This window comes from Diabrotica undecimpunctata, chromosome 5 (genome assembly GCF_040954645.1).
Source record: "Diabrotica undecimpunctata isolate CICGRU chromosome 5, icDiaUnde3, whole genome shotgun sequence".
NCBI classification, from domain to species: domain Eukaryota; kingdom Metazoa; phylum Arthropoda; class Insecta; order Coleoptera; family Chrysomelidae; genus Diabrotica; species Diabrotica undecimpunctata.
In genome coordinates, this window is record NC_092807.1 from 101763194 (window position 1) to 101777214 (window position 14021).

Genomic DNA, 14021 nt, shown 5'->3' on the forward strand with positions numbered 1-14021 from the left:
AGTTTTCACACCCAAAATATTAAAAGCAACTGACGGCACAAGTCCAAAAGTGAAGTGGAGGATAAGTAGAGGGTATCGCTCGCTTACAGGGTACGTCCATTTACTGGACTATAGAGTAAAGTGAAAAAATTAGAAAAGCTGGGTCATATTACTAGAGGTGATAGGTATGAAATGTTAAAAGGAAATATAAAGCAATATATGGAGGACTAGGCTTTGGAACTAGAAATTGTGCTGGGGATAATATGTTGGAATTAGCGACAGCACTATATATGCCAATTGTTAACACATTTTTTAAAAAGAGGGAAAACAAGGCCTACAATATAAGGACTACTAGGACTATTTAAAGAGACTGTAAGCTAATAATATAAGTTAATTATATGAGCGTTAAAGAGGGAAGCGAAATTAAATCAAAATATCGGTGAAAAAAACTATAGTTTTTATATTGTAGTAAATATTCTGGTAGTTTCGATTTGGTTCGAGCTATAAAGCTCTTGTTTAGTTAGTGCATTGAAAATATTGTTTTTCATCATGGTACGACGTCATTTGTCTTTGGATGAGATGGATAGGCTGTAGGGCTTCTTCAAGAATGCATGAGGCAAACTAATATAGCTGAGCGCATGGGAGTCTCCCAACGTGTTTCTCGTTTCTGGCAGCGTTTTTGTGACACCGAAATTCCAGCCGAACATAATCCAGAATGTGAGCGCGCTAAAACTGCAGCTTAAGACCGATTATTAGTATTAACTACTAGAAGACAACTAACAATTACAGCATCTGAATTTGTTACCTGTTATCTGTTGACCGGGTCAAATTAAAAGACGTTATCCACTTATTGTACGCAAGAGAGATACCTCTAGGAATAATCAAAACTATCAAAAATATCTACCAAAATAACACAATAAAAGTAAAAGTAGAAGAAGAACTAACCGACTCTATTGAAGCTGGCAATGGGATAGGACAGGGAGATTCCCTGAGTCCTCTGTTGTTCAACCTGGTTATGGATGAAATAATAAAAAAAGTAAGAACTAAAAAAGAATACTAAATGAGAGAAAAACAACTTAAAATAATCTGCTATGCAGGCCACGCAATACTACTCTCTCAAAGTAAAGATCATTTACAACGTATGCTGCACCAATTTAATATAACCGCCAAAAAATTTAACAAGTAAATTTCCTCAAAAAAGACAAAATGCATGGTTACAACAGCAAATTTACTAAGATGCTAGGCATCACATTATCTAGCTATGGAAAGCTCGAAACTGAAGTGGAAGATCAAGTAAATAAAGCAAACACAGCCGCAGGCTGCCTAAATGAAACAATAAGGAGAAATAAAAATATCGGGAAAGAAACGAAAGGCAGAATTTACAAAACAGTCATCAGACCAATAATGACATAAGCGGCAGAAACAAGACCTGACACAGAGAGGACAAAAAGGATGTTAGAAACAGCAGAGATGAAAACACTTAGAAAAATTGATGATAAGACACTATGGGACAGAGCTAGAAGTACAGATATACGACGTAGATGCAAGGTGCAGAACATCAAGAACTGGGTAAGAAATAAAAGAGTAGAATGGAACGATCATATAAGCCGAATGACAACAAATAAAAACACGGCAAGAGATGGTTCCCAATAGGAAGACGATCAGTAGGAAGACCACGAAAACGATGGAAAGACAAATTACTGGAGGCACATTGAAAAACAGAAACATTCATGTCTATATAAAAAGAAGAAGAATTTGTTAGCGCCTTACAGCGGGCACATCAGTAACCATAGGCCGTGATACTGTAAAAAATCGTCTCCATGAAACCAATCTCCACAGTCGAAGGCCATTGAGATGTCCAACTGTCTTCAGAGGAAATCACGCTGCAAGATTAGAGTGGTGTCAACAATATCAAAACTGCGATGTAAATGATTGGGCTACAGTTTTATTCTTCGACGAATCTAGTTTTGGATTTCATCGAGATTATTGCCTATTGCCAGTAAAAGTATGGAGATGATCTAGAAATATAGAACCCTTACTACATATACAGAAAGATTACACATACAGAGGTGGTACAGTAATGGCACGGGGTGGAATAATATTCGGTGGCAGAACGAACCTCGTTTTTCCAGATCGCTTCCTTACAGCTCAGCAGTATCTCGACACCATTCTTTAATCTATCGATCGTCCATTTGCTAGTGCTGTCGGTTAAAACTTCCACCTCATGCATGATAATGCTCGTCCACATGTCGCATACCTAGTGACATACTGGCTTACCGACGAAGATATTGATATGTTGCCACAACCCCCCGACCCAAATCCCATCGAGCATGTATGGGACATGCTTCAACGAAGAAATAATCCACATATGGATGAGATATATAATATATACGCCGTTTCGTCTCCGAGATCCTGTGATAGAAGACAGGGCAAACGAACCCAGATGTAGAGCCGTAATAAAACAGGGTGGACGCCATAATTTGTATTAATTTTGTTTTTTTTATTACGACCATATTTTGTGATGACCTATTTTTTTTAATTGTACTTAAAGGCATTCTCGTTATTTTTGACATTTCAACAAATTTTGCTTTATATTAAATACTACTAATCGCTACAAATCGATTATTTTTTATCCAAGACAAATAAAGAAGAAATGACGTCTCTTTCTAAAAATATTGTTGACTTTTTCGATGTGTGTATGTGTTAGGTACTTATGCTAGGATCTAATTTTTTGTAAATATGGTTGTCTTATTTTTAAAAGTAATTTCAATGCCTGGCTTAATTATTGTTTGATAATATTTACATTCTTTAGCGTTGGTTTTAAATACCTGCCGGGGACTGAGGACAACACGATAAAACCGATATATCCGAAAAACAATTTAGGTTTTCGTATTGAAGGCAGATCTATAGAAGAAGAAATTTTAATTATTAGGCAGATGATGAAAAAATATAGGAATAAAAAAACAAAGGCTCATATAGTATTTATTGATCTTGAGAAAGCGTATAATAAGAAAGGAGTACCCGGTAAGTACATGATGAAATAGAGACTGGTTTGGTATTTGTGCTATAAAAGGTATGCATGATGTATGATGGACTAACATGCAAAGCTAACTGTTTCTGCTTCGCAATTATCTTCCTCTTCGTTTGCCTCACTGCCTTGTCCCTCCTCTATAGCTTCGTGGAATACTTCTTTGAAAAAGACCAGTTCATCTCTATCTTGCCATCCCTTTCCGTAGTGTTTCTCCAAAAGCTTAGTAATACTTTTTTTCTTATCTTCTTTAATCGCTATCCCAGCCTTCAGTGTTCTTGGACTAACTTGTGAGACTTTTTTCCTTTTTTGCATAAGCTTTTGGATGCGCGTAAGTCAGTTTTGTAAAATGCCTCACCTCTTATAAGTGGTACTGTTTGTCCTCTTGTAATGATTACTCTCTTTGACGGTTGGAACTTAAAATGCCAATAGCCTGGTTGTTTTATTACTTTTTGAGTTTCAGCCTTCCAGTCCTTGATTGCAACACCAGTTCCAGCAAACTTTTTGATTAACTTTACATATTCATCAGGATGAACAATTACCGTGTGTTTTTTATAAATTCTTTCAATTTGTCCAAACACACGATCAGGGGGAATATAAGAATGCCCCACAACGGGAAACACTATCTCAATTTCCTTTATTTGTCTTGGAGCTTCAAACTGAAGCCAATAGCTCAGCATGGTGATGACCGTGGAATTTTTATTCTGTGCTCCACACCCATCGCAAATAAGCCGAAGAACACGTATATTATCCACAAAATTAAAATCTGAAAGGAAGTGGTGCAAGAAAGACGATATTTCGTTTGAACTTCTATGATGGTCCATCATATGACGTAACATTTTCTGGAGTTAATTTACTTTTTGAAGATCCACAAACTACAGTTAGGTGATAAAAATTAAGTTGCATACTGAAATAAGCCGACTGATCCGGAAGTTTTGGTAGCGCCAAATTCTTCTGACAATCAAATGAAAATGTGGAAGAAGTCTATAGAAACTCTCACTTCTTACTTTGTGGAGACGTTGTTGTGCTTCCAGACTAGTTTTTTTGCTTCGTCAGTCTCGCCTTTTATGCTGGATTTGTACTGTAAACAAGTTGAACACAAATCTGTCTTCGGAGTTCCAAAGCCAACGTTAAAATTTTTGTTAAAATAATCTCTAAAGAAACATTCTTTGACTTTAAAGTTTTCGTTTTGGGCCATTTTCTCGTTGTATATTCTCCATAAGTTTGAGATATTTAATTTAGCAGGCAAATAAATTCTGTTGAATGTTTTTGAACGGCAATAATGAGATTCCGCACATTTTAGGGATTCGATGAATTTTTTTATAGATTGTTTTTTACCTTCGTTTTTTTGTCCAATTCGATCTCCGCCCCTACTTTCGGTAGGAATAAGCGAATGCTTCTTGTAGTTTTTCATAATGTTTAAAATTCTATCTTTTTTAATTCCCAGAATACCTTGGAAGGCTGTTCGACATACAGAAACAATTAGGCTGTCACTTCTCTTCAATTTGTAAGATAAAATATAAGATTTTGGTTTATTTTTGTTGGCTGGCCGTTTCCTTTGTCTTACCGGGATATGTGAGTCAATGTGGCGTAAAATGAACATGTCTTGTCCTCTTTTATCCTTATTTTGATAAAAAGCTGAATGAAAGTCTCTTATATCGTTCATGGACAGATGAGATGTACATTAAAATGGTTGATATGGCTTTCCCTTATGGCCGCAAGTGGGGTACACAGGTAAGATTTTGGCAGCATACCCAAAAATAATTATTTCATCACAAATAATGTACTAATTTATTGTAATATTATAGGTTATACCTTGCACGTTTTGCCTTTTCTCTTCTTGTTTCGACCTTCGCTCTTTTTCGAGCCTTTGTCACATCACACTGTTTTACATTAATAAACTGTCCAACAGTATTTAAAGTTGCCAATGAATCCATTATTTTAGCAATTTATTACACACACTGCAAACAATTTACTTAAAAGCATAAACTAAACTGATCTGCTTGGCTAACACGTTGTCAACCGAAATAAGGTGGCGAGTAAAATACTACGCGTCTATTGGCGGATTGGAAGTGTCGGCTTTTGCATTTAAAACGAGAATGGACCTGTCGGTATTTGCATCTAAGGTACATTTTTGGGAGCCTATAATTATCGGATATGTCGGGATTTGCTTGATAAATGTATTATGGACTTGTAGGTTTATGTATTTCAAATTCTTATATCTAATAAAAAAGATTTTGAAAAAATTGTGACTTGTCGGGTTTTGAATCTAGGCGACTGAAATACTGAATGGGATTTAGAATAAAAAGGTGGAACAGTGTAGACAAGTTTGTAAAAAAAAGAAAAAACTTTAGTAGGAAAAAACAATGTATCTGGAATGTTTTAGTGTCAAAATTAAAGAGCACATGTTAAGGTAATTAGGGCATCTTCAACGTCGAGATGCTGATCACCCAATACAAGTAAGTACGAGTTATAAATCATGAATGTGTTGCTTGTGTGAGTCCATTTCAAAAGGTTAAAGAAATAATAAATTAGACTTACTCACAATCAATTTAATTTAACTAATCAGACGACCGGTTTCGCTTTCTACAATATGCAAAGCATCTTCAGGTCACGATACAAAGTTAAATAAATGCTGAAAATAATAAACCCATATTAGGGTGTTGTCTAATAAAGATAAAACAAAGATAGGTGATATAAATTATATAAATTACAGTAATTATGCCAATATTACATGTCTGTGGTTTTTCAAAATGAATAAAATGTTTAAGCAGACAAGGTAAGACCCACAAATTGGTAAATTAGTCTATTAAACTGTAATTAATTAATAAATAAACAAATAAATAAAACATTACTTACATGCCGGTACTCTATTAATTGATGGTTGAAAGAATATGGTTCAAACTATCTTGTATTGTTGATTGGAGAACTCAAGTCAACTATTGTAATTGTTTAACAGTAAACGGGGAAGTTCTTGAGGAGACAGATTTTATCCAATGAAGTAGAGATAGGTAAATGAAATTGTTTGTTTGATGAAAGTAATGTTCTATACCATTAAGTTCTTTAAAGTTATTTATATTTATTCTGGAGATATATTGATGAAATGTGTGTTATTTATTGAGATTTTTATTTTTGTTTTGGAAGGTGACAGTTGTGAGACAATGAATAAGAATAGATGTACAAATTGTGTGGGTGTGCAATTATATCAGCTTGTAATTATCAAATTTCTTTGATAAAGTTATGTTGCAATATATGACAAATGGTTGTAAAGTCCAATATATAAAGTTAAAAATTAAAATTGAGACACTTTAAGACACACAGAAAACACACAGAAAACACTTAAAAAACGGGGGGACGAAACAGACATTAAATTTAAAAAGGGGGAGGATTTTAAAAGAACTACATCTCTTTCTTGGAGACAATGAGTTTTTTATGTTATATATCAGATTTTATATCAGATATATCCACTGCTGGAGCGGAGTTAATAAAGAATGTAGAGCAAAGGCAGGAGTGGGAATACTAATCAAAAATAAGTGGAAGAACAGGGTTAGAACATGGGAACCAATCAACGAGAGAATAATTAAAATGCATATAGACATATACGGTAAAGAGACAGTGATACTCGGAGTATATGCACCAACAGACGATTCTCCGAGAGTAGAAAAAGAACATTTCACGGAACAACTCCAAAATCAAATAGAGCTAATTAAAAAGAGCGTGGAGATAATTATAACAGGAGACCTTAACGGCAGAACTGGAAGAAAAGAAAACGATAAAGTAGTGGGGAGATTTAGAGAGGATGAAAAAAACGATAACGGAGAACGTCTGATTGAATTATGCGAACTAAACAACCTAAAAATCACCAACGGATTTTTCAGACATAAAAATATTCATAAATATACATGGACGCAAGAAACACGAAAGCTGAAATCGATAATAGACTACATAATAATCAAACAAGATACCACAATAAAGATCAAAGATGTGCGAGTCAAAAGAGGAGCAGGATGTGGAACGGACCATAGACTACTGACAGCAAAAATGAGCATTAATTGGAAACATAACAAGACCCCCTCCACAGAAGAACCGTTGAACACTATAAGAGAAAAATAATACAATATAGAACTACTCCAAGAACAATCAATAAGAGAACTATACCAACAACGTCTAGACCAAAAATTAATAGAATTCAGATACGGCAACATCGAAGAAATATACGAGCATATAAAGGCGAGTATAAAGCAAGGAGCATTCGAAGCCCTTGGGGAAAAAGAACATATAACAAATAAACAGCACTATTATGAAATAAATGAACCAACAAAAAGAATAATTCAAGAAAAAAAGCAACTATACAGAAAATGGCTGACTACAAACAACGATGAAGTTTATAAAGAATATAGAGAAAAAGATAGAGAAGTGAAAAAACAAATAACACAGCAAAAGAATGAAGAATGGGAAAGAATCTGCTTAAATATTGAAACATATATAGGAGGTACAAGAACTTCGGAGTCATGGAAAGTACTGAGAGGATTGAAACAAAACTCAAAAGAAAAAATTAAATTGGGAAATATACACGACAAAGAATGGAAGGACTACTACAAGGAACTATTAACAGAACAAAGACCACAATTCATTGGAAAAGAAAACAGGCGAAGACGAAGCAGATTCCCACAACACGAAATAGAAATAACAGATAGGGAAATGAGAACGGCCATAAAAGCAATCAAAAATAAGAAAGCACCGGGACCTGGAGGCATCTGACCTGAGCTTATAAAATACGGATCAAAAAAATTACACCGTATGATACAATGGATATTTCAGAAAGCCATAAATGGAGAACAGCTCCCAAAGGAATGGACGGCGGCATATATGACATCTATATTTAAGAAAGGAGATAAAAAACGATGCGAAAACTACAGAGGAATAAGCGTAATATCATCAATAGGAAGATTATATGGGAAGATACTGCGAGAAAAGATAGAGCAAGCGATAAAAGGCAAAATCGGAGAGGATCAGGCAGGCTTCACGGCAGGAAGATCATGCATAGACCACATATACACACTGGAACAACTGTTGGAAAAGAAAAAAGCAAAAAATAGAGATATACACTTGGCATTTGTGGACCTGAGAAAGGCGTATGACTCTGTACCAAGGTCAGAACTATGGGAGGCAATGTACAAATTAGAAATACAGACGGAACTCATAGAAGCTACAAAAGCTCTGTATAAAGAAAATAAAGTGTCCATTAAAATGGGAACAAGAATCATAGGAGACTTCACCACAACAAAAGGGCTCCTGCAGGGTTGTTCCACATCTCCAACCCTATTCAAAATATACTTAGAGAAGGCCTTGACTACATGGAAAAGAAAATGCGAAGGCATGGGAGTACCGGTACGGAACGAATACCTATATACATTAAGTTTTGCAGACGATCAAGTAGTGATTGCACAAGACCAAGACGACCTCAGCTACATGATGAAGAAACTACAAGAAGAATATACCAAGGCTGGCCTAGATATTAACCTCGCGAAAACAGAGTACCTATCTACAAGTGAAGAAGACATAGAAGATCTACAGATTGATGACAACGTAACAATCAAAGGAAAGGATAAATTCAAATACCTGGGGTTTATAATCACGAAAAAGGCAACAACAGAGGAAGAAATTACACAAAGATTAGGACAAACAAGAACGGCAATCCGACAACTTAACTCAGTATGGTGGGATAGACACCTAAATATGAAGACAAAAACGCAGATTTATAAAACATTAGTGCGAAGTATCATATGGGGCTGAAAATTGGATCATAAACAAGAAAAACAGCAGTAAGATAGTAGCAACAGAGATGGAATGCCTGCGAAGATGCTGCAGAGTAACAAGAATGGATAGGAGAAGTAATGACGAAATAAAGCAAAGAACATCAATAGAAACAGACATACTAACATATATAGAACAAAAAAGACTAAAGTGGTATGGACATGTAAGAAGAACTAGCGACAGCAGATGGATAAAGAGAATAACCGAATGGAGCCCCATAGGCAGGAGGAAAAGAGGACGACCCCGAAAATCCTGGAGGAACGAAGTAGACGACGCCATGAGTAAGAGAGGACTAAACGATGGAGAATGGAACAACAGAGAGAGATGGAAACGGTTGAGCGAGGGAAGGCAGTGAATACTGTAGAATCCCTAATATATATATATATATATATATATATATATATATATATATATATATATATACATATATATCAGATTTTAGAGGTAAACTTGACAAATGTATTTTAAAGTGTGACAGTTCTTCTTCTATTTTTAATGCTGTACATCCCATCTGGTTTCGAAATACACTCATTTTACAAAATATTTGATTTCAAATTCAACACGTGGTTTGATTGTTCCCAACACAACATTGTATAGTCGTTCAGACTAGCAGTATTAATTAAATGAATTTTGTTATTCCTAATAATATGCAAATCAACATTTTTAAATAGAAATATTATATTTTAACTATAAACGGCTATAAATTTGAAATTGTTAAAGTGTTACAGAAATTATTATACAAACTCACCATTGTTCATGTCGGTGTGATGATATTTCTGCTCATGGTACAGAAAAATTGAAATAAGAATAATTTTGCTTTACACCGGTTTAACTAGAGAACTTTTTACCTGTTGGTATAACCAATTTCCGGTCCCAACTGTCAGATATTAAAATTACCAACTAACTATTGAAGGCTTAATAATTCAGTCAATTTTCTTTAATTTATCAATAATTTTATCAATAGTTTATTTGCTTATTATTTAAGTTCCATATTAACATATCAGAACTGGAATAAATATTTGAAATATTTATACACACCATGACAGATAACTCACATCAACAATTATTTCAAAGAAAGTTTGTAATTTTGTTTATGTACATTTTGATTACAAATGTACATATTTAATTTAATTACCAAATAATCACTTAAGTTTGTTCTGTAACTTTGACTAACCTGAGTTAGTTATCATAGAAGATGTATTACAATTATTTATATTGTTACATTGAAATCTAATTATTTAAAGTTTGTTAAAGTATGCCAATATTAACACATCAAATAACTTTGATATCTAAAATTAAAATTTTTAGACATTTATTAATATCAGCCTATTTCATAAAACTAGATAACTTAACTTACAGCTTAACTTACAGCATTAAAAATAGAAGAAGAACTGTCACACTTTAAAATACATTTGTCAAGTTTACCTCTAAAATCTGATATATAACATAAAAAACTCATTGTCTCCAAGTAAGAGATGTAGTTCTTTTAAAATCCTCCCCCTTTTTAAATTTAATGTCTGTTTCGCCCCCCCCGCTTTTTAAGTGTTTTCTGTGTGTTTTCTGTGTGTCTTAAAGTGTCTCAATTTTAATTTTTAACTTTATATATATTATTTGGATCAAATACGTGGAAAAAACTTTTGAAGATATACGAAGTAACACTGGTATTACAACAAACACCAATTGCGAATCTGGACCACCATTTACAGTCGAAGAAGTAAAATATGCCATCAAAAGCACCAAAGATGGTAAAGCAGTAGGCCCTGATAATTTTCACTCAGAATTCTTAAAACTTATGGACTATGATGGCATAAAATGGTTGACAAATATATTTAACAGTATATATGATACGGGCGTGGTTCCCCAAGAGTGGTTAGTGTCAACTTTTATAAATCTTCCAAAAAAACCCAATGCGAGAAAGTGCGAAGACTATAGAATTATAAGCCTTATGAGCCATTTACTTAAAACATTTCTAAAGGTCATCCACAAAAGAATATATACAAAATGTGAGGAACAACTAACAAGAACACAATTCGGATTTCGTGATGCTCTGGGAACACGGGAGGCCCTTTTTGCTGTACAGGTGCTATTTCAGAGATGCAGGGATGTGAATTGTGATATATACGTATGCTTTATAGATTACCAGAAGACATTTGACAGAGTAAAACATGACAAATTAATGACTCTAATGCAAGAAATTGGAATTGACAACAAAGATCTTAGAATTATCAGAAACATTTACTACAATCAAACGGCCAAAATCAAAATAGAAGACCAGTTAACTGATAAAATTGCAATAGAACGTGGAGTACGACAGGGCTGTATTTTGTCTCCATTGTTGTTCAATATTTATTCTGAATGGGTATTTAAGGAAGCTTTAGACGGTTGTGCGAAAGGAATACTAATAAACGGTGAATGGTTGAATAACATTAGATATGCAGATGACACTATAGTTTTTGCCGATAATCTGAATGACTTACAGATATTAACAAATCGCATAACAGAAGTCAGCAACAGATACGGACTAGCTCTTAACATAAAGAAAACCAAATTTATGACAATTAGTAAAAACCAATACTAAACGCTCAACTTACAATCAACCAACAGAATATCGAAAGAGTCGAGCAATATACATATCTAGGCACCAATTTAAATAGCCAATGGGATCACTCAACCGAAATTAAACAGCGAATAATAAAAGCAAAAGCAGCATTCGTTAGAATGAGAACTATTTTCAACAGTCGAGACATATCATTAAAAACAAAATGCCGTCTATTGAACTGCTACATATTCACAGTTCTGCTCTACGGAATGGAAGCATGGACACTGACTGTTGCATCTATGAATCGGCTCGAAGCTTTCTAAATGTGGTGTTATAGGCGCATCTTACGTATATCCTGGGTTGACAGAGTTACTAATGTGGAGGTCCTGCGTAGAATAGGGAAAGAAAGTGAAATTCTCATGACCGTCAAAACTAAAAAGTTGGAATATCTAGGTCATGTAATGAGAAATCAAGAACGTTACGGCCTTCTCCAGCTGATTCTCCAAGGGAAAGTAAATGGTAAGAGAGGACCGGGAAGAAGACGCATTTCCTGGCTTCAAAATTTGCGAAAGTGGTATAACACGACTACCACTGAACTGTTCCGCGCTGCAATAAGCAAAGTGAAGATAGCCGTGATGATCGCCAACGTCCGGAACGGATAGGCACTTTAAGAAGAAGAAGAACTTTATATATTGGACTTTACAACCATTTGTCATATATTGCAACATAACTTTATCAAAGAAATTTGATAATTACAAGCTGATATAATTGCACACCCACACAATTTGTACATCTATTCTTATTCATTGTCTCACAACTGTCACCTTCCAAAACAAAAATAAAAATCTCAATAAATAACACACATTTCATCAATATATCTCCAGAATAAATATAAATAACTTTAAAGAACTTAATGGTATAAAACATTACTTTCATCAAACAAACAATTTCATTTACCTATCTCTACTTCATTGGAAAAAATCTGTCTCCTCAAGAACTTCCCCGTTTACTGTTAAACAATTACAATAGTTGACTTGAGTTCTCCAATCAACAATACAAGATAGTTTGAACCATGTTCTTTCAACCATCAATTAATAGAGTACCGGCATGTAAGTAATGTTTTATTTATTTGTTTATTTATTAATTAATTACAGTTTAATTGACTAATTTACCAATTTGTGGGTCTTACCTTGTCTGTTTAAACATTTTATTCATTTTGAAAAACCACAGACATGTAATATTGGCATAATTACTGTAATTTATATCATTTATATCACCTATCTTTGTTTTATCTTTATTAGACAACACCCTAATATGGGTTTATTGTTTTCAGCATTTATTTAACTTTGTATCGTGACCTGAAGATGCTTTGCATATTGTAGAAAGCGAAACCGGTCGTCTGATTAGTTAAATTAAATTGATTGTAAGTCTAATTTATTATTTCTTTTACCTACGAGTTATAAGTTGACGAGAATAAGAGAGAAACAACAAAGAAGATCTGATAGGAGACATTTAGGCAGAACATACCTATCCAAGGGAATTGATACTGGTATAACCCAAGTTAAAAACTTATAGAGAAATCTAACAAGGGAAGTCGATTTAAAATATGGATAAAGACAAAGCAAACGATAACTTGAGAAATGATATAAAGAAAATCATCGGTGCTCTGAATTTACTATCTTTTAATTTAGTAAGCAATATTTGCGAAATATTACTATATAGCAAATATTAAAAATAATAAATTACTATTATTAAAAAGTGATTATTAGAACTCCAATAACTACGGCAGAATTAGAATATTGTTTTTCCGAGATTACCAACTAAATTACGTAGGTAACTACGTTAATAAATAGAAACTTGATCCGTGATTATGTAAATAATTTCTTTGATAATATTGTGGATAATTTTACTTAATAGATTTTTATATAAAAATAGTTTATTTTTCCGTTTTTCTATACATACAATATTTTTTGTTTTCTTGTGTATACTGTTTTATTCACCTTAGCTGCTGTTTTAGTAAATTTTAATAGGCCATCTTGCGTTGCAAGATATGATATAGTAGAAAATAGTATCTTGTTTGCCGATAAATCGAAGTGGTATATTATCCGGAATCCCTAGCAAGACATGCAACTAAGCTGTAAAGATTTTAATCGAAAACTGAGCAAAGGCTGGTAAAGCTGGTATCGGCTAACAATATGCATGAAAAATCTACTATGTTCCAATATAAAAACATTCATAAACAGGATTGGGTCTCTCCGACAACGACAACTCCAAGGAACCAAATTGACCATGTACCTAGTTGTTGATGCTAGATATGGAAGTATCTGGATATTAGAAGTTTCAGGGGAGTAAATGGAAAAACAGACCATTACCTAATCGGAGCAAAAATTGGGTTGGGAATATCGTCACAAAAACAACGATCGAAGCATTGAAACAATGGAACATCGAAAAACTGTAAAATGAAGAAAACTGAGAAAATTGACGTACAGGAAATGAAGCAGCTAAATATAGTAGACCAGAGCGATGATGACCAAAGGCTGTGGAAAGTTACAGAGACGCCAGAACTAATAATAAAAAAAAACAGGAAGAGGACTCGTTTGATAAAATGGTTTGGTAAAGAATGCCAAGAAAAACTATGGAAAAGACAGAAAAAATGAA

The 14021-nt window shown here is 33.9% G+C and overlaps 1 protein-coding gene across 6 annotated transcripts in view; it reads right to left on the reverse strand.

Annotated features, from left to right (window-relative positions):
* LOC140441571 (probable peptidoglycan muropeptide transporter SLC46) overlaps positions 1-14021 on the reverse strand; it is a 50118-nt gene that overhangs the window by 34984 nt on the left and 1113 nt on the right. For 2 of the 6 annotated variants that reach the window (XM_072532390.1, XM_072532384.1), the window contains exon 1: positions 9573-9743. The exons of the other annotated variants lie outside the window; for them this stretch is intronic. In XM_072532390.1, the coding sequence (XP_072388491.1) occupies positions 9573-9582 (10 nt within the window). In that variant the 5' untranslated portion in view covers positions 9583-9743. Of the gene's footprint in view, positions 1-9572; positions 9744-14021 lie in introns of those variants that run through there. 6 annotated transcript variants of the gene reach the window in all.